General features: G+C 45.8%; 2 protein-coding genes across 2 annotated transcripts in view; both read left to right on the forward strand.

Annotated features, from left to right (window-relative positions):
- Nucleotides 1–25252, forward strand: part of EEIG1 (estrogen-induced osteoclastogenesis regulator 1) — a 69441-nt gene that overhangs the window by 29962 nt on the left and 14227 nt on the right. The window contains exons 3-6 of the mRNA XM_058159360.1: nt 12619–12739; nt 13273–13302; nt 22574–22690; nt 24006–24052. Coding sequence (XP_058015343.1) covers nt 12619–12739; nt 13273–13302; nt 22574–22690; nt 24006–24052 — 315 coding nt within the window. The remainder of the gene's footprint in view (nt 1–12618; nt 12740–13272; nt 13303–22573; nt 22691–24005; nt 24053–25252) is intronic.
- The window catches only part of PIP5KL1 (phosphatidylinositol-4-phosphate 5-kinase like 1), a 57576-nt gene continuing 49790 nt past the window's right edge, over nt 17467–25252 (forward strand). The window contains exon 1 of the mRNA XM_058159359.1: nt 17467–20690. The gene's annotated coding sequence lies outside the window, so the exon portion shown is untranslated. The remainder of the gene's footprint in view (nt 20691–25252) is intronic.

Consider the following 25252-nt stretch of genomic DNA (forward strand, 5'->3'; position numbering starts at 1 on the left):
TATTTATTTATTTTGTTTGTCAAACATGGATGAGAGAACAGAAATAAGTCTAAACATGGATATGAACCCAGGAAATGGGAACGAATAAAGGGGGTCAGTAGGACAGGGACGGTAGGGCACACTGGTGCGCTTATGCACACCACCTTACAGACCTCTTAGGAATGGGGGGAGGTCCACGGTAGACCGTCTAAGGTTAAATTTGGGGGGGGGGGGTTGAGGATGTAACCACAGAGTCAGGTAGAGCATTCCAGGCGTTGACCACTCTGTTGCTGAAGTCGTTATTTTCCGCAATCGAAGAAAATTTGGAGCGGTTTACCTTGAGTTTGTATCTATTGTTTGCCGGTGTATTATTGCAGTTGAAGCTGAAGTAGTCGTTGACAGGTTGGACGTTGTAATGGACAATTTTGTGTACTACGCTTAGGTTGGACCGTAGGCGGTGTAGTTCTAGGTTGTCCAAGCCCAGAATTTCAAGCTTGGTGGCGCCAGGGATTCTATTGTGAGTAGAGGAGTGGAAGACTCTTCTCGTGAAATACCTCTGGACTCGCTCAATTGTACTAATGTCCAATATACGGTGTGGATTCCAGGCAGACGAGCTGTATTCAAGAATTGGTCTGGCTAAGGTTTTGTATGCCTTGGTTTGCAGTACAATGTTACCGGAGAAGAAGCTTTGCAAAATTAGGCATTAACAACTCTTAATGCCTTTTTGGCAATGCTGTTACAGTGAGCTCTGGGGCTTAGGACCTTTGAGATGAGTACTCCTAGGTCCTTGAGAGAGTGAAGGTCGTCTACGAGGTCGTATCGGCCCAACTTGTATTTGGTGTTCTGATTTTTGTTACCGATCTTGGCTCTGGTCAGACGTTATTCAGACTCACGTTCTCCTAACACTGCTACGGGTCTCGCCTCAACCCTGTAATCCCCTCTGCCTTTCTTTTTTTTTCTCCTCCTTTGGCTGCGTTCCTCCAACTGGCATTAAGTTCTTTTTCCAGTAATAACGGCGAAGTTGGAGCCGTAAACTTTATATATATGGCCGGGACTTGGACCTCATCAGCAGACTGTCTTCCTGCCAAGGCAGCCTTAAAACCCTGAGAAGAGCACTTCCCATTATGTTTTATCTGCGTGACCTGCCAAAGACTCACTCATGCCTTAAAATTCAGGGCTGCTTCATAATAGAGTCCAAGAATGGCATTGATGGCATTTCACACATAAACCGTCGCTGTTCCCTTACCTACGTCTCGTACGTGGTCGGTCTGTCTAGCTCAGAGATCTGCAATCTTAAAACACTCAAAAGAGCCATCTGGACCTGTTTCCCACAGAAAAAAAACACACCAGGAGTCACAAAACCTGAGTGGGTGTGGCCAACTTGACGTCACTCACTCCCACCCAGTCACACGACAGTCTCTGCCTCTGTTTCTCGTGTGTGTCTCTCTCTCTTTCCCTCTCTCTGTCTCTGTCTCTCGCTGCCCGACCGCCGCATGAAATGGCAGGCGGCTGCTCCCAGTCTTGGTTGGTGCTAGACGCGCGACCTGCTTTCCGACCCGAAACGCTAGCCCGCCCCGCTCTGCGCTGCAGCCAGCACCGCTGCTATTGCCAGGGGCGAGTGGGGAGGGTCACATTGTGCTCCCTGTCGTAATGGGCTCCAGGAGGAGGAGGGGATCCCGTCTCCCCCATTGTGCTCTCTACATGGGGCTGCCCTTGAAGTGCACCCGGAGGCTGCAGCTAGTCCAGAATGCAGCTGCGCGGATAATAGTGGGAGCAACCCGTTGCTCCCATGTAACACCAATCCTGCGCAGCTTGCACTGGCTTCCTGTGGTCTTTTGGGTGCGCTTTTAAGATTTTGGTTACCACCTTTAAAGCGCTCCATGGCTTAGGGCCCGGGTACTTACGGGACCGCCTGCTGTTACCCTATGCCTCCCACCGACCCGTACGCTCTCACAGAGAGGGCCTTCTCAGGGTGCCGTCAGCAAGACAATGTCGGCTGGCGGCCCCCAGGGGCAGGGCCTTCTCTGTTGGAGCTCCTACGCTTTGGAACGAACTTCCCCCTGGTTTACGTCAAGTGCCTGATCTTCGGACTTTTCGCCGTGAGCTGAAAACGCATCTATTTATTCAAGCGGGACTGGCCTAATTAAATTTTAATCTGGGGTTATTTATATTTTTAGGGTTTTTTTAAACTATTTTAAACGTTTTAAATTTTTGGCCATTTTGTAATATGTTTGTTTTAGTCTTGTTTTAATTTATATATTGCGCTTTTTATTTGGCTGTACACCGCCCTGAGTCCTTCGGGAGAAGGGCGGTATAAAAATCGAATAAATTAAATAAATAAATGTGAAGCATGCTAACTTTCACTGTGCTGGCAGGCGATGTAGGCGTCGGGAGCCACAGCAGAGGGCTGAAAGAGCCACACGTGGCTCCAGAGCCACGGGTTGCTGACACCTGCTCTAGCTAATCGTGTTGCTTTCTCAGCAGAGGTAGCTTGGAAATCAATATTGTGTTTAGCTTGCAAAATAAAATCGGGCTTATAAGCCGGTGGCAGTGTCGCCATTAATCACAGTTTAGTCCTGGCTCTGAATGCTGGCTTTGTGACAAAATACAAGAACAGCTAATCTTCCTCCAATTTACAACCGTTTGTTTAGTGACCATTCAGAGTTACAACAGCGCCGAAAAAAGTGAGTTACGATCGTTCTTCACCGTTAACGACCGTTGCAGAATCCACAGGGTCGTGTGATCGAAATTCGGTCGCAGGGCAACTGACTCGTATTTGTGGCGGTTGCAGTGATCCCCTTTTTGCGACGTTCTGACAAGCAAAAGTCAGCGGGGAAGACGGATTCACTTAAGAACCATGTGACTGACTTAACTTGTAGTGATTCCCTTAACATCTATGGCAAGAAAGGAAGCCAAATGGGGCAAAACTTAAGTTAACAAGTTTACAAGTTAACTTAGTTAAAAAAAACTTAGTTAACAAGTTTGGGCCTCTGGTGGCTCAACAGACTAATGCAGTCTGTTATTAACAGCAGCTGCTTGCAGGTTCAAGTCCCACCAGGCCCAAGGTTGACTCAGCCTTCCATCCTTTATAAGGTAGGTAAAATGAGGACCCAGATTGTTGGGGGCAATAAGTTGACTTTGTATATAATATACAAATAGGATGAAGACTATTGCTTGACACAGTGTAAGCCGCCCTGAGTCTTCGGAGAAGGGCGGGATATAAATGCAAATAAATAAATAAATAAAAAGACGTCTCGGTGGTCATGTGGCCGGCATGACTCAATGCCAAAGGCGCACAAAACGCTGTTCCCTTCCCAACAAAGGTGGTCCCTATTTTTCTAGTTGCCTTTTTTTTAACCAGCTTTCAAACTGGGACTCTGTGGCTCAGACTGGTAAGACAGTCTGTTATTAACAGCAGCTGCCTGCAATTACTGCAGGTTCAAGCCCCACCAGGCCCAAGGTTGACTCAGCCTTCCATCCTTTATAAGGTAGGTAAAATGAGGACCCAGATTGTTGGGGGCAATAAAAGTTGACTTTGTATATAATATACAAATGGATGAAGACTATTGCTTGACACAGTGTAAGCCGCCCTGAGTCTTCGGAGAAGGGCGGGATATAAATGCAAATAAAAAAAAAATAAAAAAACTTAGCACCAAAAGTTTTGGGCTCAACTGCAGTCATAAGTCAATCCCTTACCTGTATCTTAGCCAAGTTCTTTCTCGCTTGAGTCTGATGGTTGGCTAAATATGGTTTGTGAATTCACACACTGGTTTATGCCTCAGTAGGATCAACAAACTGTGATTTAGTGTGAGCTGTGAAGCCGGTCTTGGTTTCTCCTTAATTCTCTTCCCTTTGTCCGCATTTGCCATAGAGGCAGTGCTGCCAACTTTTCTGCCCCAATCCAACAGAATGTATTCTGAATATTTATTTATTTATTTATTTATTTATTTATTTATTTACATTTATACCCCGCCCTTCTCCGAAGACTCAGGGCGGCTTACACTATGTTAAGCAATAGTCTTCATCCTATTTGTATATTATATAAAAAGTCAACTTATTGCCCCCAACAATCTGGGTCCTCATTTTACCTACCTTATAAAGGATGGAAGGCTGAGTCAACCTTGGGCCTGGTGGGACTCGAACCTGCAATAATTGCAGGCAGCTGTTGTTAATAACAGGCTGTTTAGCAGCCTGCGCCACTCAAGGACCTATAATATTCTCTGAATTTCCCCCAAGGTATCAAATGTTCACTAACGTTCTTGTAGCTTTAGCATTGCATATAGGTAGTCCTTGACTTACGACCACAGTCGAGCCCAGGATTCCTGTTGCTAAGTGAGAGACCTTGGCTAAGCAAGTTTTATCTCATTTTTACGACTTCCCTTGCTACAGGTGTCAAGTGTATTGCTGCCATTGTTAAATTAGTAACACGGTTGTGAAGCCCCGAAATCTGGATTCCCCGTCAACTTTGCTCGTCGGGAGGTCACCAAAGGGGATCACGTGACCACCACCACCCTGGGACACTGCAACCGTCATAAGTACATGCCAGTTGCCAAGCCTGTGAATTTTCAACAACTTGACGATGGGAATGCTGCAAAGTTTATAAGCGTGAAAAATGTCCCCTTCCCCCCCCCCCCCCCCCGCTGCTATTATAACTTGAGGGACGCGTTGGCTCAGGGGCTAAGACACTGAGCTTGTCGATCGAAAGGTCGGCAGTTCAGCGGTTTGAGTCCCTAGTGCTGTGTAACGGGGTGAGCTCCCGTTCCTTGTCCCAGCTTCTGCCAACTTAGCAGTTCAAAAGCACGTAAAAAAAAAATGCAAGTAGAAAAACAGGGACCACCTTTGGTGGGAAGGGAACAGCGTTCCGTGCTCCTTTGGCCTTGAGTCATGCCGGCCACATGACCACGGAGGCGTCGCACAGTGCTGGCTCGTCAGCTTTGAAATGGAGATGAGCACCGCCCCCTAGAGTGAGGAACGACTACCACGTATGTGCAAGGGGAATCTTTACCGTACCTTATTGTAACTTAACAAATGGTTGTAAATTGAGGACTACCACAAAACGTCTCCTAGCTCATTGGCAAGAAGCTAAGTGGTCCTTTTAGACCAACTTAACTCAGGAGTATGTGGGGAAGCAGCGGGAGGCAGAGGCCACTCAACCACCACCACCCCCCTCGGGTGGGTTTCGGGAAAAGATGAGTGTCGTTTTGTGGGTAGAAGAAGGAAGTCGGTCATCTTCAATGCCCTTCAGAGAAAACAAACTGAGATACATCAATTCTCCACACACACCCCAAGTTAGGCTCAATTGTTAATGAAGTTTGCATCATTCCATCCCCTTGTCCGCGATGACTTGTCTTGCTGAATAACTGCCCTGTTTTTGTGTAAGAAACAAACCCTCCGAGAACATTCACGGACATTCATCAGACTTGGCTCGGTTGCGCCTTGGGTGACGTGCGCAAAGTCACGAAGGAATGACTTTTGGCCATGACTGCTTGCGTTGTCAAGACAAGCTACTTGTTGATCCCAAGCCTTACTCTTAGATTGTGTGGTGGGGTGAGCAATTCCTTGACTCAGACTAAGGGGGTCTGTGGCTACTATTTTAGGATCTCCTCTGTTTGGGGCTGGGGGTGCAACGAGCTACGTCACTTCACCCCAGGAAGGTGGATTGAGCAGCTGCCAAACAAGGGAAGCCTTGCTAATACATACATACATACATACATACTGTCGTGTCCCACTCCTCCGCTGACGGCCGGGTCAGGGAAATCCGAGTCAGGCTTGCCTCTGCAGCTCTGCCCAAAGTCCTAGCAAAGTCCTCAGAGCAGGCAGACCAGAAAGTGACTTCAGCAAGATAAGTTCGACTTTTGCCTGACTCAGAGACTGCCAGAAAGTAGATCCTTTATATAGGCCATGGGGTGTGGCTCCATGACTCAGCACTCATTAAGGCCTGCCCCTCCCTTCCCTCTGTTGCCTCCGCCTATCCAATCTTCTGATGCGAGGATTACTCCAATCAGCTGTTGGGAATAAACCCTCCTCAGGCTCACATGCTGTGGAGGAGGGGGAGGGGTCTAGCTGCTCCGTTTGCCTGGGCATGGAGTCAGGGCTGGGGCCGGGAGATTCTCCTTCTTCTGCAGTTTGTGTGGGCATGGAGCCAGGACTTGGGCCGGGAGGCATACATTCCTCAGTGTTCGGGAGCAGGTAAGAAGGCCCCGGCTGCTCTGAGGGCGGGCAAGACACAACACATACATACATATATACATACATATATATACTGAGGTTTTCGCAGGTGTTTGTATGTAGGTCTTTCGTTATTCGGGTTTTCTCCCACGTAAAATTGGAAGTGTCTTGGCGACGTTTCGACGAAGTCTCATTCGTCATCTTCAGGCTGGTGTTATCAGCTTCGTGCTTCTGGGAGCAATGTGTGATCGCAGCTGTTTCTTCTATTTAACTGGTAGTGGGGGTTTGAACTGATTGGGTGGGAGCTTGGCTGCGCTCTGATTGGATGGGGGTTTTTTTGTGCTTTAATTGGCTGGGGGTGTGTCCTGTTTGGGTGGGAGCTTGGTTGTGCTCAGATTAGTCTGAGTTGCAGGGGGATTTGAGCTGGTGAGCTGCATTGCTGTTGTTTGGCTTCGTGTTCGTGGTTGTGCTACATCTTCATAGTGGGTGTCAGTCTGCTGCATGTATGGATTGGAGGGGTTTGAAATGGCTATGAAACCTCAGAAAACAAATATATATATATATATGTTTTCTGAGGTTTCATAGTATGTGTGTGTATGTATATATGTGTGGGTATATATATACACCCTCTTTCTCCCAAAATAAGACCTCCCTGGATAATAAGCCCAATCGGGCTTTTGAGTGCATTGCGCTAATATAAGCACACACTCACATTCACACACACACAAAAAAATAAGCCCTCCCCGAAAATACTAAAACACATGCTCAGCCGGTCCCTGCCATTTCCTCTGGTTAGGGTTAGGGAGGCAGAGCTGGAAATCAGGTAAGACGACAAGGGGAGCCCCGTCTTGCTCCACGCGCCCCAAAATAATAAGACCTCCCCGAAAATAAGGCCGAGCGCTTATTTCGGGGTTCATGAAAATATAAGAAAGGGTCTTATTTTCAGGGAAACACGGTATTTATATTTACACACACAAACACACACACTTCCCTCCAGGAGTGGGGAGGGAATGGGGATTTTGCAGTATCCTTCCCCTGCCACGCCCACCAAGCCACGCCACGCCCACAGAACCGGTAGCAAAAAAAAAATTGGATTTCACCACATCTGCAGTGGTTTAAAGCGCCTTCTGATCTCTAGCATCTGGTATCAGATTTCCTTAGAAGATTGATGGCTCGTACACATGAGCGAAATCCTGCATAGACAGCACAATACTGTAAATTTTGGGGTGTTTACCATGAGCTTTTAAAAGCATGTTTTCCCCCTGCATGGACGTACCACGCCTTTGCAGATCTTAAAGCCAGAGTTGGAACAAAATCAACGGATTTCAAAATGTTTTTTGGCATGAGGAGGGCTGACCCATTAAAAAGGGATGTTCTAAACTGTTTTTCTCTCTCTGTCTCTCTCTCTCTGACACGATTCTTCTGGAATTAACCGTTGGCTAAGAGAGTGACCTCTGTGAGACTAAAACACAGCAAAAAAAATAAATAATAATAATTACAAAAAGCATCTCGTTGGTCTTTTTTTAAGCCATTTTTGTTGTGTAGTTTGGAGAGAAATGACATTCCAGAAGGGTGATGTCAAAATTGTAGAGTTGGCAGTCAAGATGAACAAGGGACAGGATCCAACATCGTGAAAAAGTTGCTGCGGGGTGAGGACCAGTGTGTATCTTGTGTGTTTGTGAGAACCTCCTTGAAGAGGTACATCTTTAACAGGGTTAGATGTCAGTAACATGGTTTGGAGTTAGAGAGACACCCACAGGTTGTTTGAAGATGTTTGAAGTTGTTGTTGTTGTTGTTAGTTGCGAAGTCGCGTCCAACCCATCGTGATCCCATGGACCACATTCCTCCAGGCCTTCCTGTCCTCTACCATCCTCTAGAGTCCATTTAAGCTCACGCCGACTGCTTCGGTGAGTCCATCCAGCCACCTCGTCCTCTGCCGTCCCCTTCTTCTTTTGCCCTCCATCGTTCCCAGCATGAGGCTCTTCTCCAGGGAGTCCTTCCTTCTCATTAGGTGGCCAAAGTATTTCAGTTTCCTCTTCAGGATCTGGCCTTCTAAAGAGCAGTCAGGGTTGATCTCCTCTAGGACTGACCGGTTGGATCGCCTTGCAGTCCAGGGGACTCGCAGGAGTCTTCTCCAGCACCAGAGTTCAAAGGCCTCCATTCTTTGACGCTCAGCCTTCCTTATGGTCCAACTTTCACAACCAGTGTTTGAAGTAGGCATGGACAATCTTGTCACCACACATCTAACTCAAAGATTCCATCTTTCCAGAATCATGTAGGAAAACGTTAGGTTCTTCTTGGACCCAAGGGTAGCCCCATCCTCTTCCGGCCTATCCTTGAAGAAGAAAAAATTGCTCCTCCTTGACGGTGAAGAAACCCGTCTCTTAATCAGCATATACATCATGCCGTCTTGACCAACTGGTTGGGAAAGTGGGAGTAGAACAGGGGTGGGATTCAGCCGGTTTGCGCGAACCGGATGCTAATTTTACATCTGGTTGGCCAAACCCATAGTTGCAAGGACTGGCTGCCCCTACCCACCCTGTCCCTCCCCAAGAGTCTCCAAGCGACCCATTTTCGATGCCAGTTAAGTCCAGGGCCTGCATGGAGGTTCCGGGAAGGCGAAAAACAGGCCTCCCAGAAGTCTGGAAAAAGGCACATTTCCAGCCTCTGGAGCCTGGGGGAGGCTGTTTTCGCCCTCCCGGAGGCTCAAGAAAAGCCTCCAGAGCCCGGGGAGGGCAAAAACGTCTTCCCCCCTCCTCCCCCGCTGTGGTGCAGGAGGCCAAATAGGCCACGCCCACCATGGCCACGCCCACCCAGCAAGCAGGCAGAGAACCGGTTGCTAAAATTTTCGAATCCCACCCCTGGAGTAGGTCAACTAGAAAGGTTCTCCTCGTTGGAGGAAGGTCCTCCTTGGCTTTTCAGCTCTTGGGATTTCAAGGAAGGAGTCGGCCTTTCTCAACCTTCTGAGGAGGTGACCCCGATTTTGAAACAGGAAGTGAGGTCTTTGTAGCCGTCAGGGACATTTGCATGGTTCCAGAACCGGGGGCCAACTCCGTTGGAGAACTTCTGTTTAAGGCCACAGGTTGAGTTCTTCAGCTTTGCTGCAGGAGAGGACCAATCAACCCGAGGGGTCTCCAGATGCGTCTCGTCCCTCATCCCCAACTTTGCGTGCGAGAGAAAACGATATGCATCTGGCGACTGCGTGATGGAGCAAGCGAGAAACCAGACAAATAGCTGATCGTCTCGTGATGTTGCTCACCTCTGCTTGTGGGTTATCTTTTCCGTTCCTCCCTCCCTTCGTTTCCTTCCTTTGCATCCGGATTCTTCTGGTCGCATCTGCCTTCTTTTTTTCCACCGATGGTTGTGGGTCAAGCGTTGCCTTGTAGGTTTTGGCCGTTGCCTGCCTTTCTTCCTTTTTTTTTATTTTTTTATTTTTGATGGTTGCAGCGCTCCCAACGTTGCATTGCAAAGTCAAATCAAATAGGACCACGTTGATCTCTCGGGATGTCGCGAAGGCCTAAACCTCATGGGCTGGTTGACGGGTTAAATCCTGGTTTCCTAGCAGCAGGGACCACATCTTGTTCAGCTTTGCATTGTCACAAACCACAAATAGTGGTTTAGAGCAGTTGGGGGGAAACAGACTGTTGTCTTCAACGCAACTGGAGTTGGCTTTTTTCTTTCTTCCTTCCTTTCCTTCCTTCCTTCCTTCCTTCCTTCCTTCCTTCCTTCCTTCCTTCTTTCCCGCTTTCTTTCTTTCTTTCTTTCTTTCCTTCTTTCCTTCTTTCTCTTTCTTTCTCTCTCTCTTTCTCTCTCTCTCCCTCTTTACTTCTCTGTCTTCTTTCTTTCTTCCCTTTCTTTCTTTCTTTCTCCCTCCCTCCCGCTCTTTCTTTCTTTCTGTCTCCTTTTCCTTCCTTCCCTCCCACCCTCTTCCTTCCTTCCTTCCTGCCCTCTTCCTTTCTCTTTCTTTCCTTCTATCTTTCTTCCTCTTTCTTTCTTTCTCTCCCTCTTTCTTTCTTTCTCCCTCCTTCCCTCTTACTTACTTATTTTCTTTCCCTGTCTCTTTTCTTTTCCTTCTTTCTTTTCCTCCCTCCCTCCCACTTGCTTTCTTTTTCTCTCTCTTTCTTCCTTTCTTGCTTTCTCTTTCTTTCTTTCCTTCCTTCCTTCTCTCTTTCTTTCTCTCTCCCTCTTTCTTCTTTCTCTCTTCTTTCTTTCTTCCTTCTTTCTCCTCCCTTCCTCTCTCTTTCTTTTCTCCCTCTTTCTTTCTCCCTCCTCCCTCTTACTTACTTATTTTCTTTTCCTGTCTCCTTTCTTTCCTTCCTTCTTTCCTCCCTCCTCCCACTTGCTTTCTTTTTCTCTCTCTTCTTCCTTTCTTGCTTTCTCTTTCTTTCCTTCCTTCCTTCTCTCTTTCTTTCTCTCTCCTCTTTATTTCTTTGTCTTCTTTCTTCCTTCTTTCTCCCTCCCTTCCTCTCTTTCTTTCTTTCTGTCTCCTTTTCCTTCCTTCCCTCCCACCCTCTTCCTTCCTTCCTTCCTGCCCTCTTTCTTTCCCTCTATCTTTCTTCCTCTTTCTTTCTTTCTCTCCCTCTTTCTTTCTCCCTCCCTCCCACTTGCTTTCTTTTTCTCTCTCTCTTTCTTCCTTTCTTGCTTTCTCTTTCTTTCTTTCCTTCCTTCCTTCTTTCTCTCTTTCTTTCTCTCTCCCTCTTTATTTCTCTGTCTTCTTTCTTTCTTCCCTTTCTTTCTTTCTCCCTCCCTTCCTCTCTTTCTTTCTTTCTTTCTGTCTCCTTTTCCTTCCTTCCCTCCCACCCTCTTCCTTCCTTCCTGCCTTCTTTCTTTCCTTCTATCTTTCTTCCTCTTTCTTTCTTTCTTTCTCTCCCTCTTTCTTTCTCCCTCCCTCCCTCTAACTTACTTTCTTTCTTTCCCTGTCTCCTTTCTTTTCCTTCCTTCTTTCCCTCCCACCCTCCCACTCTTTCTTTTTCTCTTTCTTTCTTTCTTTCTTTCTTTCTCTGTCTTCTTTCTTTCTTCCCTCTTTCTTTCTCTCTCCCTCCTTCCCACCCTCTTTCTTTCTTTCTCTCTCTCTCTCTCCCCTCATCTGATCCAACCCCACTTGCTCTTCAAGCTGTCCATTTTTTTTCTCCTTAGCCAGCTGCCTCTTTTCCTTGATGTGGGCAGTTGCATTTTTCCCCCCCCCACTTTTCTTTTTTCAGCAAAACATTCAAGGAAACAACAGTGCGAAATGAGCCATTCCAGAACATGGGTCGGCCTGAGCTTACAGGAGGGGGGGGGAAAATGGGCGTTATTTTGAAGTACGTGCTCTGGTCCGCGAGCAATAGATTGACGAGAATTTTTTTTTTAATTGAAAAAGTTTTAAAAAACAAACATTTTTTCCCCTCTCAAAACCCACTCCCCCCTCACTCCACCGCCCCCCCCCCCGGGCTTCCCGGGTCAATCACAAGGTATTATTACACATAAACCAAACATAGAGTAAAATTTTCCGTTCTAATCCAATTAGCCTCATCCGAGTCTTTTCATTTCCTAACCTCTCCCATAACATTCTAAAATAATACATCCTAATTATTCAAAGGCAATCTGATATCTCTTAATCTGATATCTATTTTGTAAATAATCCATTTTTTCCATTCAATTAAATACCTTTCCTGCGTCTTGTCTTTCAAAAAGGCTGAGATTTTTGCCATCTCAGCCAAGTTGATAACTTTCAATATCCATTCTTCTGTTGTAGGTAATTCTTTTTTCTACCAATATTGTCCAATCAGCAGCCTTTTACTAAGTTCAAGATCAATTTAGTCTCAGTCACTGTACAATCCGTTATAATTCCCAAAAGGAAAAATTGCGGCAGGAACTTTTATCTTCTTCTACAAGACATTTTGAGATTGACGAGAATTTCTATACAGATCCAGATCGAATTACAACAGTCCATTTAGCGGCCGTTCGAAGCTACAAAGGCGCCGAATAAAGTGACTTAATGACCGTTTTTCATGCTTAATGACCGTTGCACCACCCCCACGGTCAGGTGATCAAAATTCAGGCGCCTGGCAACCGAGTTGTAGTGTCCCAGGATCATGTTTTCCCCTTTTGCAACCTTGGAATAGAATAGAGCTGGAAGGGACCTTGGAGGTCTTCTAGTCCAGCCCCCTGCTCAAGCAGGAGAACCGATACCTTTCAGTGGAGAAGCCAGGTTCAGTTCACAGCTGCCTCACTAACTGAACATCTGCAGCGATTCCCCGGACAACTGTGGCAGGAAAGGGCGTAAAACGGGGCAGAGCTCACTTAACAAACTCCCTCGCTTTAGCCACGGAAAATTTCAGGCTTAGTTGTGGTCGTATGTTGAGGGCTACCCGGGTACGGAACTGGCTTTCCTTCCAAGGGGATCCTTGCAGCCTGATCTTCCCCGGCTTCAAACGTTCGGATGGAGTTGCATCTCTTGTTTTTTGTTGTCCTCCCCCTCCTCCCCCGCAGGGAAGAAGTTCAAGAGAACTGCGTCCGTTGGCAGAAGAAATTTACCTTCATCTGCAAAATGAGTGCGAATCCTACCACGGGACTCCTGGACCCCTGCATTTGCCGTGTCTCAGTCCGCAAAGTGAGTCTTTTGATTTTGGGCTGTGGGGTGTGGGGGGGGAGAGTTTCCTGCCTAAGCAAGGGGTTGGACTAGAAGACCTCCAAGGTCCCTTCCAACTCTGTTGTTCCGTTCTATTGTATTCTAAAATTTCCATCCGAACAAACCAGCCTCAAATAGCTTGGGTTGGGACCCTCGTTTGTAAAATAACTTTTGATTCTCTTTTTTTTGGGGGGGGGGGTTTGAATTTATATCCCGCCCTTCTCCGAAGACTCAGGGCGGCTTACATTGTGTTAAGCAATAGTCTTCATCCATTTTGTATATTATATACAAAGTCAACTTATTGCCCCCAACAATCTGGGTCCTCATTTTACCTACCTTATAAAGGATGGAAGGCTGAGTCGACCTTGGGCCTGGTGGGACTTGAACCTGCAGTAATTGCAAGCAGCTGTGTTAATAACAGACTGTCTTAGTCTGTTGAGCCACCAGAGGCCTCTTGAGTCCTTCTTTGTAAACTGACATTTTCTTTCTTTTTTTCCCCCACCCCTTTACGGCAGGAACTGAAAGGCGGAAAAGCCTATTCCAAGGTAAGAGAACACACCCGGCCATCCAAGAGCAAAGCTGTGTTAGATGATGATCGGGTTTGGGTTTGCAAATACGCCTTCCTCCCGTCAGCCACCTCTTGAAACTTGGGGTCGATCCGGGTTCCTAAAAATCTAAGAGAGTTTAGAAGATGCCGGTTGTAAAACTTCTAGAGCTTGCGAAGTTAAGCAAGCCAGTTTTGCACGAGGTCTCCCAAACTCTTTTTAACCACCCTTGCCCAGAACCAGAAGTTGGGAGTGATACCTGTACATTGTACCCTAAGTTTTAAAGTAATCTTGGGGTCTAGAGTTTAAAACAACTCGAGCGGTCCAAAAAAAATTATATCTAAAACCCAGAGGAAAAATAGCAAAGGTTTCTGAACATCCAGCGTGAGATGCTTCTTTCTGACGCAAAAGATTGGTCCCACCACCACTAAAAACTTGTTCAAATATGTTATAATGAGTGAACCAAGCTATTCTCCAAAGCACCTGAGAGCAGGACAAGAAGCAATGGATGGAAACTAATCAAGGAGAGAAGCAACCTAGAACTAAAGAGAAATTTCCTGACAGTGAGAACAATTAATCAGTGGAACAACTTGCCACCAGAAGTTGTGAAAGCTCCAACACTGGGAGTGTTTAAGAAGATGTTGGATAACCATTTGTCTGAAGTGGGTTTCCTGCCTAAGCAGGGGGTTGGACTAGAAGACCTCCAAGGCCCTTTCCAACTCTGTTTTTCTCTTCTCTTCTCTTCTCTTCTCTTCTCTTCTCTTCTCTTCTCTTCTCTTCTTTATAAAACTTATAAAGAATAGTTGCTGGAACTGGGTATGTCTAGTCTTATCAAAAGAAAGGCTATGGGTGACATGATAGCAGTCTTCCAATATCTCAGGGGCTGCCCCAAAGAAGAGAGAGTCAAGCTATTCTCTAAAGCACCTGAAGGCAGGACAAGAAGCAATGGATGGAAACTCATCAAGGAGAGAAGCAACTTAGAACTAAGGAGAAATTTCCTGACAGTTAGAACAATTAATCAGTGGAACAACTTGCCTCCAGAAGTTGTGAATGCTCCAACACTGGAAATTTTTAAGATGTTGGATAACCATTTGTCTGAAGTGGTGCAGGGTGTCCTGCCTAAGCAGAGGGTTGGACTAGAAGACCTCCAAGGTCCCTTCCAACTGTTGTTCTATTCTATTCTAAACCTCTTTTTTAACCCCAATTTAGACACCCTGATGGCAGAAATCTGCAGGCCAGGCCATTGGAGACAAAGGTGCTAGCGGGTTTCAGGGACAGCCCTACTTTGGTGAAATCCATCACTTCTGGACCACAGCAATAACAAAGGACTCTTAACAAGTCTAAAACAGGAGCGTGGCCTGAAACAGAACCAAAACTGAGTCTTTGCTGTGGCGCTTAGCTCTGGCCTGGCTCTTTGGCCCGAGGCTATTTATAGTCTTCCCCTAAAAATAAGACAAAGTGTGAAGTGTAAGGTTTGAATTCCAGCATAATTCATTGCTGAGGATAAACGTACTCGAAGGACAGGTGTGTTTTTTCTCAGCTTGGCCAAGACGATCAGCAGTTTGTCATGTTAAGGACAACCTGTCCCCTGTACAGTCAAGCGTTCAAATTGTTCTAACGTTACACACCAGTAATTTTGACTGTTGTAAAATACTGGAAATATATCTGTCTGTGTGTGTAGAGAGAGAAAAAGAGAGAGAAAGAGAAAAAGAGAGACGGGGGGACATAGAGACAGAGAGAGAGAGAGAGAAAGGCAAAGAGAAAAAGAGAGAGATGGGGCACATAGAAAGAGAGAGTCAGAGAAAGAGACAAAAAGAAAGATGGGGGACAGAGAAAGAGAGAAAGAGACAGAAAGAGAAAGACAGAAAAAGATGGGGATATAGAAAGAGAAAGAGAAAAAAAGAAAGATGGGGGGACATAGAGAGAAAGACAGAAAGAGACAGAAAGAGAGAGAAAAAGAGACGGGGATATAGAAAGAGAGAAAGAGAAAGAAAGAGAGAGAGAATGAGAAAGAGAGAAAGACAGAAAGAGAGACAGAAAAGAGAAAGAGAGAGAAAAAAAGAAAGACGGGGGGACATAGAAAGAGAGAAGGCCAGAAAAAGAGAAAGAAAGAGAGACAGAAAAAGAAAGAGAGACAGGGGGACAGAGAAAGAGACAGAAAGAGAAAGACGGGGATATAGAAAGAGAGAAAGAGAAAAGACATGGGGGAGACATAGAAAGAGAGAAAGACAGAAAAAGAGAAAGAGAGAAAAAGAGACGAGGATATAGAAAGAAAGAAAGAAAGAAAGAAAGAAAGAAAGAAAGAAAGAAAGAAAGAAAGAAAGAAAAAGAAAGAGAGACGGGACATAGAAAGAGAGAAAGAGACAGAAAGAGAAAGAGAGACAGAAAAAGAAAGAGACAGGGATATAGAAAGAGAAAGAAAGAGACAGAGAAGGAAAGAAAGAAAGAAAAAAAGAAAGAGGGACACAGAAAGAGAGACAGAAAGAGACGGGGATATAGAAAGAGAAAAAGAGACAGAAAAGAAAAAGAGACGGGGGGACATAGAAAGAGAGAGAAAGAGAGAGAGAGAGAAAGAGATCAAACATCAGACACATTTCTCTGTCTGCTCATAACTAGCTGTTGTCCATCTACTTAGATAGAAGAGATCTGTGCAGGGAGTCCTCGGCTTATGACCACAATTTGAGCTCAACATTTCTATTGCTAAACGAGACAGTTGTGAACTGAGATTTGCCCCATTTAATGACCTTTCTCTCTTGGCCAGTTGTTAAGCGAGCCACCACCATTTTAAAGTCGGTAACAGGATGGATAAGTCCATCTGGCTTCCCCATTGGTTTTTGATCATCAGACGGTCGCAAAAGAGGATCGTGTGACCCCCTGGGACATTGCAACCGTCATAAATATGAGTCGGTTGCCAAGCATCTGAATTTTGATCACGTGGCCATGGGGTCATAAGTATGAAAAGCAGCTGTAAGTCACTTTTTGTAACTTGGAACGGTCACTAAACGAACCATCGTAAGTCCAAAACTACCCATATTTTACCTACCATCCCTGAGGATTCGGGAGTCCATGCTTGTGTTGTCTTATTTGTCTACTCCTTAACAACGGCAACCTTTTCTGGAGGTTTGGCAAATCTCTTCCCCTCGTAGTATCCATGCACGGCTCTTTTAATTTGCACAAAGTTAGCAACTCCCGCGTTGCGTTTATATCCAAACCTCTGACCCATAGACGGAGGGAGAAGAGAGAAGGAGCAGGCTGACCCGGTTCAGAACAAACTCAAATTTTTATTATTATTATTTTTTTTAAAAGCTGTAAAACATCACATATAATTTGGCACGTCGGCTAAGAGAAACGGGAAGTGGGTTTCGTGCGAAGGCTCGGCGTGCAATTCTGCCACGCGGTTGCCGAATTGCTCATAGGCTTCGGAGCGCGGTCTAAAGATGGGTTTAAATAAATGTGGGTTTTTTGCAGGTGCGGGAAAGAGGGGGAAACTGCAGGAAATGTAACCCCCATCAGCCCCGGCCTGTTTTTTGTGGGTCTTCTGCAACGCCACGTCTGTGTCGAGACTAAAAGCTAAATTTGATTGTATCTCTTTGGCCTTGAAAATGAAGTAAAATCAAAAACATCCCTCCCCACCCCCCAATTCTTTTTCTAGTTGTGCCTTTAATCAGTTTGTCTCTAATCAGATCCTGGAGAATCACTTGACAGTCTTAGACCAGGGGTGAAATCCAGCAGGTTCTGGCAAACCGGTAGCAGAAATTTTGAGTAGTTAGGAGAACCGGCAAAGACCACCTCTGGCTGGCTCCAGGAGTGGGGAGGGAATGGAGATTTTGCAGTACCCTTTCCCCAGGAGTGGGGTGGGAATAAGGATTTTGCAGCATCCTTCCCCTGGAGTGGGGAGCGAATGGGGATTTTGCAATGTCCTTCCCCCAAGGAGTGGGGAGGGAATGGAGATTTTGCAGTATCCTTCCCCCAGGAGTGGGGAGGGAATGGAGATTTTTGCAATATCCTTCCCCTGTAGTGGGGTGGGAATGGAGATTTTGTAGTATCCTTTCCCCTGGAGTGGGGAAGGAATGGAGATTTTGCAATAGCCTTCCCCTGGGGTGGGGTGGGAATGGGGATTTGGCAGTATCCTCCCCCTGGAGTGGGAAGGGAATGGAGATTTGGCAGTATCCTCCCCCTGGAGTGGGAAGGGAATGGAGATTTGGCAGTATGCTTCCCCTGGAGTAGGGTGGGAATGGAGATTTTTTGCAGTATCCTTCCCCTGGGGTGGGGTGGGAATAGAAATTTTGCAGTATCCTTTCCCCTAAAGTGGGGAGGGAATGGGGATTTTGCAGTATCCTTCCCCTGCCACGCCCATCAAGCCACACCCACAGAACCGGTAGTAAAAAAAATTTAATTCCACTACTGTCTTAGACTATCAAATTGTCCTCCTGCAATACAGCATCTCAGGTCTACTTCATCTGGGGGGAAAAATCTCCTTCTCGCTCCTAAGGTTCAAAGGTCCCACCACCTTTGAAAAGCCACATAGGATAGGATAGGAATAGGAATAGGAATAGGAATAGGAATAGGAATAGGAATAGGAATAGAATTCTTTATTGGCCAAGTGTGATTGGACACACAAGGAATTTGTCTTGGTGCATATGCTCTAAGTGTACATAAAAGAAAAGATACGTTCATCAAGGTACAACATTTACAACACAATTGATGATCAATATATCAATATAAATCACAAGGATTACCAGCAACAAAGTTACAGTCATGCAGTCTTAAGTGGAAGGAGATGGTGATGGGAACGATGAGAAGATTAATAGTAGTGCAGATTTAGTGAATAGTTTGAAGTGTTGAGGGAATTATTTGTTTAGCAGAGAATAGAATAGAATAGAATAGAATTTTTATTGGCCAAGTGTGATTGGACACACAAGGAATTTGTCTTGGTGCATATGCTCTCAGTGTACATAAAAGAAAAGATACGTTCATCAAGGTACAACATTTACAACACAATTGATGGTCAATATATCAATATAAATCATAAGGATTGCCAGCAACAAGTTATAGTCATACAGTCATAAGTGGAAAGAGATGGGTGATGGGAACGATGAGAAGATTAATAGTAGTGCAGATTCAGTAAATAGTCTGACAGTGTTGAGGGAATTATTTGTTTAGCAGAGTGATGGCCTTCGGGGGAAAAACTGTTCTTGTGTCTAGTTGTTCTGGTGTGCAGTGCTCTATAGCGTTGTTTTGAGGGTAGGAGTTGAAACAGTTTATATCCAGGATGCGAGGGGTCTGTAGATATTTTCACGGCTCTCTTCTTGATTCGTGCAGTATACAGGTCCTCAATGGAAGGCAGGTTGGTAGCAATTATTTTTTCTGCAGTTCTGATTATCCTCTGAAGTCTGTGTTTTTCTTGTTGGGTTGCAGAACCGAACCAGATAGTTATAGAGGTGCAAATGACAGATTCAATAATTCCTCTGTAGAACTGGATCAGTAGCTCCTTGGGCAGTTTGAGCTTACTGAGTTGGCGCAGAAAGAACATTCTTTGTTGTCCTTTTTTGATGATGTTTTTGATGTTAGCTGTCATGTGGACAACGTGGATTTGGTATCAAATCCACGCCTCCTCCTGGATCAAGGGCTCAAGCCCTGGAGCTCCACCGCCAGAAGGAACATCTGTGTCTAAGACTAAAAACTAAATTCGATTATATCTCTTGGGCCTTGGGAAATGAAGTTAAAATCAAAAGCATTCCTCCCCTCCCCCATTCCTTTTCCAGTTGTGCCTTTAATCAGTTTGTCTCACCTTCCATAGGACAATTTGACGAGGGAAGGAGAACATCTTGACAGTCTTAGACGATCAGTTGTCCTCCTGTATCCTGTTGTTGCGGCTGTTAGTTGTGAAGTCGTGTCTGACCCATCACAACCCCATGGACCACGTTCCTCCAGGCCTTCCTGTCCTCTACCATCCCCCAGAGTCCATTTAAGCTCACGCCAACTGCTTCAGTGACTCCATCCAGCCACCTCGTTCTCTGCCATCCCCTTCTTCTTTTGCCCTCCATCGTTCCCAGCATGAGGCTCTTCTCCAGGGAGTCCTTCCTTCTCATTAGGTGGCCAAAAGTATTTCAGTTTCCTCTTCAGGATCTGGCCTTCTCAAGAGCAGTCAGGATTGCTCTCCTCTAGGATTGACCGGTTGGATCGCCTTGCAGTCCGAGGGACTCACAGGAGTCTTCTCCATCACCATCGTTCAAAGGCCTCCATTCTTTGGCGTTCAGCCTTCCTTATGCTCCAACTTTCACAGCCATCCATTGCAACTGGGAAAACCAGAGCCTTGACTATACGCACTTTTGTTGGCAGGGTGATGTCTCTGCTTTTTAGTAAGCTGTCTAGGTTTGCCATGGCTTTCCTCCCCAGGAGTAAGTGTCTCTTAATTTCTTGGCTGCAGTCCCCATCTGCGGTGATCTTGGAGCCCAAGGAAGATAAAATCTGTCACTTCCTCCATTTCCTGTATCTTAGGCCTGTTGATACATGAAGAAGCCTTGAAGTCAACCATTGACTTAAATTTCCATGCAGGCAGTCCTCGAGTTACAACCACAATTGAGCCCCTTAAGATTTCTGTTCTTAAGCGAGACATTTTCTCAAGTGACGTTTGCTCCATCCTACGACCTTCCTTGCCCCCGCTGTTAAGCGAATCACCGCAGTTATTAAGCTGGTGGCCCGGTTGTTAAGTGAACCCGGCTTGGACTTCGCTCATCAGAAGGTCGCCAAAGGGGGTCACGTGACTCTCCTGGCACCACTACTGCGGCCGTCATAAACGTGAACCGCTTGCCAAATGTCCCAATTTTGAATCGCGTGACCCAGGGATGCTACAAAGGTCGCAGGTTTTCAGTGCCGTTGTAAAACTGAACGGTCACTAAACGACCTGTTGTAAGTCAAGGACCACCTGTGTGTGTGGATTTTTTTAATGTGCTTGCAGATGCGTCCCTTTCAACCTTTCCCCCTCTAAGAAAACCAAACCAGTTTTTATCTTCTCCCATTCTCAGTTCTTTCTCTCACCCCGGGATGGCAGCATGGATTCTGGGATGAACTTAGGACAAAGAGTGCCTTATTATATCTGTGTACACATACATGGGAGTGAACCTTTTCCACATCACTGACCTGGCATGCTCTGTGTCCTTGGTTATGCAACCTCTCCGGGCGAGTTAACCCTTTCCTTGCCAGACTGATAATCATCCTGGTTCTTTCCCAGGACGATCAGGGTTTCCTGAAAAACAAGGTCAAGGTTAGGATAGAATAGAATAGAATAGAATTTTTTATTGGCCAAGTGTGATTGGACACACAAGTAATTTGTCTTGGTGTATATGCCCTCAGTGTACATAAAAAGACAAGATACGTTCATCAAGGTACAACATTTACAACACAAATGATGGTCAATATATCAATATATAGTCATAAGTGGAAGGAGATTGGTGATAGGAACGATGAGAAGATTAATAGTAGTGCAGATTTAGTGAATAATTTGACAGTGTTGAGGGAATTATTTGTTTAGCAGAGTGATGGCATTCGGGGGAAAACTGTTCTTGTGTCTAGTTGTTCTGGTGTGCAGTGCTCTATAGCGTCGTTTTGAGGGTAGGAGTTGAAACAGTTTATGTCCTGGATGTGAGGGATCTGTAAATATTTTCACAGCCCTCTTGATTCATGCAGTATACAGGTCCTCAATGGAAGGCAGGTTGGTAGCAATTATTTTTTCTGCAGTTCTAATTATCCTCTGAAGTCTGTGTCTTTCTTGTTGGGTTGCAGAACTGAACCAGACAGTTATCGAGGTGCAAATGTCAGACTCAATAATTCCTCTGTAGGATAGTGAAAAAAACAGAATAGAGAATAGAATAGGACTAGAGTAGAGTAGAATAGCAATAGCAATAGCACTTAGACTTATATCTCAGTTCACAGTGCTTTTACAGCCCTCTCTAAGCGGTTTACAGAGTCGGCCTCTTGCCCCCAACAATCTGGGTCCTCATTTTACCCACCTCGGAAGGATGGAAGGCTGAGTCCAGCCTTGAGCCTGGTGAAATTCGAACTGCCAAATTGGAGGCAGCCAGCAGTCAGAAGTAGCCTGCAGTACCACACTCTAACTACTGCGCCACCTGCGCCAGAATAGAATAGAATGAAAAGAAGAGTAGAGAGTATAGAATGGAGAAGAGAAGATAATAGAGAATGAAATAATGAATAGGAATAGAATAGAATATGGATACGATAGAATAGAATAAGAAGAGAAGAGAATGAAAGAGTAAAGAGTATAGGTAAAGGTAAAGGTTCCCCTCGCACATACATGCTAGTCGTTCCTGACTCTAGGGGGCGGTGCTAATCTCTGTTTCAAAGCCGAAGAGCCAGCGCTGCCCGAAGACGTCTCCGTGGTCATGTGGCCGGCATGACTCAACGCCAAAGGCGCACGGAACGCTGTTCCCTTCCCACCAAAGGTGGTCCCTATTTTTTCTACTTGCATTTTTAAGTGCTTTTGAAACTGCTAGGTTGGCAGAAGCTGGGACAAGTAATGGGAGCTCAACCCATTACACAGCAGCACTAGGGATTTGAACCGCTGAACTGCCGACCTTTCGATTGACAAGCTCAACGTCCTAGCCCCTGAGCCACCGTATCCCTCTTAGTAAAGAGTATAGAATAAAATAAATGGAATGGAGAAGAAGAGAAGGGAATAGAGAATGAAATAATAGGAATAGAATAGAATAGAATAGAATAGAATAGAATAGAATAGAATAGAATAGAATAGAATAGAATAGAATAGAATAGAATAGAAATATGGAATAGAATAGAAATATGGAATAGAATAGAATAGAATAGAATAGAATAGAATAGAATAGAGAAATAAAAGAAGAGTGGAGAGTATAGAATAGAGAAAATGGAATGGAGAAGAGAAGAGAAGATAATAGAAAATGAAATAAGGAATAGAATAGAATTTGAAATAGAATAGAATATGGAATAGAATAGAACAGGAGAATGAAATAATGAATGGAATGGAATGGAATGGAACAAAATAAAATAGAAAACAGAAATGGAATAGAAGACGGAATAGAAGAGTTGGAAGGGACCTTGGAGGTCTTCTAGCCCAACCTCCTATTCAGGCAGGAAACCCAATGCCATTTCAAGCCAACGGTTGTCCAATCTCTCCGAACGGCTCTTCCTGGAGCGCAACAAGGGATTGTAAACTTCGATTCGACCTGGAACCTGCAGCTTTTCACGCATCCTGATCCTCCCTCTGTTGCCTTTACAGCTGGGTTTCACCGACCTGAACTTAGCCGAATTTGCAGGCTCGGGCCTGACTGCCCGGTGTTGCTTGTTGGAAGGATACGACACCAAGAACACCAGGCAGGACAATTCCATTCTGAAGGTAAGTCGGGAGGACCTCTGGATGGGGGGGCTGATGGACAGGGATGGTTGGTGAGAGATGTGCTATAGTGTTGTGTCTCGCTCGCTCCCCCCGCAGCCGGGTCCCTCTTATCTCCTGCCGAACGCTGAGGAATGTCCTGGCATGCCTCCAGCCCCCAGCCCTCGCTCCATGCCCAGACAAACGGAGCAACTAGACCCCTCCCCCTCCCCCACAGCATGTGAGCCTGAGGAATGTGAATTGCCAACAGCTGGAGCCTGGAGAGATCCTCGCTTCCGGAGAATTGATAGGTGACGTCAACAAAAGGAAGGGAGGGGCAGGCCTATATAAAGGCCTATATAAAGGATCTGCTTTCTGGCATTCTCTGAGTCAGGCAAAGTCTACCTTGGATTGCTGAAGTCACTTCCTGGTCTCCTGCCTGCCTTGAGAACTCTGATAGGACTTTGGCAGAGCTGCAGAGGCACGCTTGATACGGACTTCCCCGACCCGGCCATCGGCGGAGGAGTGGGACACGACATATAGATGCTTTCATAAAAAACAAACAAAAAAAACACCTAGTAGCCCCATAAGTAGACGTATGACCACAGTTTCCGTTGTTAAGCGAGACATTGTTTAAGTGAGCCGTGCCCCATTTTACAACGTTTCTTGCCACCGTTGTTAAGTTAATCACTGCAGTCAATCATCGTTGAGTGAATCCGGCTTCCCCGTTGGTTTTTGCTTGTCAGAAGGTCACAAAAGCGGATCGCGTGACACACAGCAGCCGTTGTAAGTGTGAGTTTGCCAAGCGTCTGACTGTTGCTCGCGTGACCATGGGATGCTACAACCGTCGTAATTGCGGAAAATGGTCGTAAGCCCCCTTTCTATCAGTGCCTTAACTTTGAACGGCTGCTAAGCGAACTGCCGTAACTTGAGGACTACTATTGCAAGTAGATGCAAATCATAAATAAAGTGGCCGCTGGGAAGAGACAGGCCGTGTGCCTAGTAAGGAAACCCAGGACGTTGCTACTCTGCTTATTCTAGACGAGGGAGCGTGTTTTCTTGTATTTATTCATCTATTTTGTATTTCTTAACTGGCTAGCACCTTCTGAGTGGGACCTTTTGCACCTCATTTTTATTAAAACATTGGAACTAGGACATAAAAACTAATAATCCAAGAGATTGTAAAGTAAGGAAGGGGGCAAAAAAGAAAAGGAATTGAAGACAAAGAAAAAACAACAACAAGGAAAGGGGAAAAGATTTTTTTGTTTTTCATGAGTTTTCTCTTTCTCTCTCTCTCTCTCTCTCTCTCTTTCTCTCTCTCGTATTCATTCTTTGGCAGGTTACGATTGGCATGTCCCTCTTATCCGGAGACCCTTGTTTCAAAACGTGAGTCTTTGGGGAAGCTTAAAATCCTTCGGGGAGGGGGTTTCAAAGGCCAGGATATCTCCATAGCTCTTGATGTCCTCTCCTAAAAAAAATTACCCTGCCGGTGGCAACCGCCAGCCTTGGATGGAGAAGATTGGAAGGGAGAAAAACAAAGATCTGGGTCAGCCATCAGGAACAAAGGTTTTGTCTTCCGAGCTTTCGGATTCATCCTGGAGCCCATCTTCAGGGAACTTCTCCCTAGTAGAGTCTGTGCTTTCTGAACTCATCGGTAGCCTCACAACGAACAAAGACACACATTCGCTTTTGCAGCTACTAAGATTGTTGGACGAGCAGGGACAAAAACAGCCAGGGGAAAAAGATTGCAGCCTGAGGAAACAGGCCTCTCGTCAGTCAACAGGAGTGCTGATTTTACCACCAGCCTACGGCAAGGCGATCAAACCGGTCAGTCCTAGAGGAGATCAACCCTGACTGCTCTTTAGAAGGCCAGATCTTGAAGGTGAAACTCACATATTTGTTGTGATCGAGGCCCAAGTAGTGATTATCAAACACAATTCAGTCCTGAACAATCTTACTTTAATAAACAGCTGCAAATTAATCCATTCTCAGCTTAGTCCAAAACAAATTCTTCATAAACAGTCCTTCGGCCTTATCACCAACCTTTGTTGTCTTTGGCAACCTGCCAAAGGCTTTTTTTTGGCAAAAATCCCACAAAGTTCAAGAAGCACTGGAATCAATGTTGCTTTTCTACAAAGCACCCAACGGCTCATTGCTCTTTTAAGCCTTATGGGAGAAGCCAATCATCTTCTGGCCTTACTCCCAAGTCGTCCTTTTTGCTTCAGCTACTCTTGCCTTCTGGCAGCTCTTCGCATGCGTGCACTAGGAACAGGATCCTCCTGTTTCTCTGCCTCTCTGCTGTTCGCCTCTGGAGGCTCCAGAGTCCGCGCATTGCTCCCAGATGGCCCTGGCCCCATCTCTGCCTCTGACTCAGAGCCCTCATCCGGGCCTTCCTCTGATTCCAGGACTGGCCCATCGTCCTCCCCAGCCTCCTTACTGCCCGACTCCGCTGCCAGGTTCGCAGGCTGCTGGCGAACCACAATGAGAAGGAAGGACTCACTGGAGAAGAGCTTAATGCTGGGAAAGATGGAGGGCAAAAGAAGAAGGGGATGGCAGAGAATGAGGTGGCTGAATGGGGTCACTGAA

Source organism: Ahaetulla prasina, chromosome 16, assembly GCF_028640845.1.
Source record: "Ahaetulla prasina isolate Xishuangbanna chromosome 16, ASM2864084v1, whole genome shotgun sequence".
Taxonomy (NCBI): domain Eukaryota; kingdom Metazoa; phylum Chordata; class Lepidosauria; order Squamata; family Colubridae; genus Ahaetulla; species Ahaetulla prasina.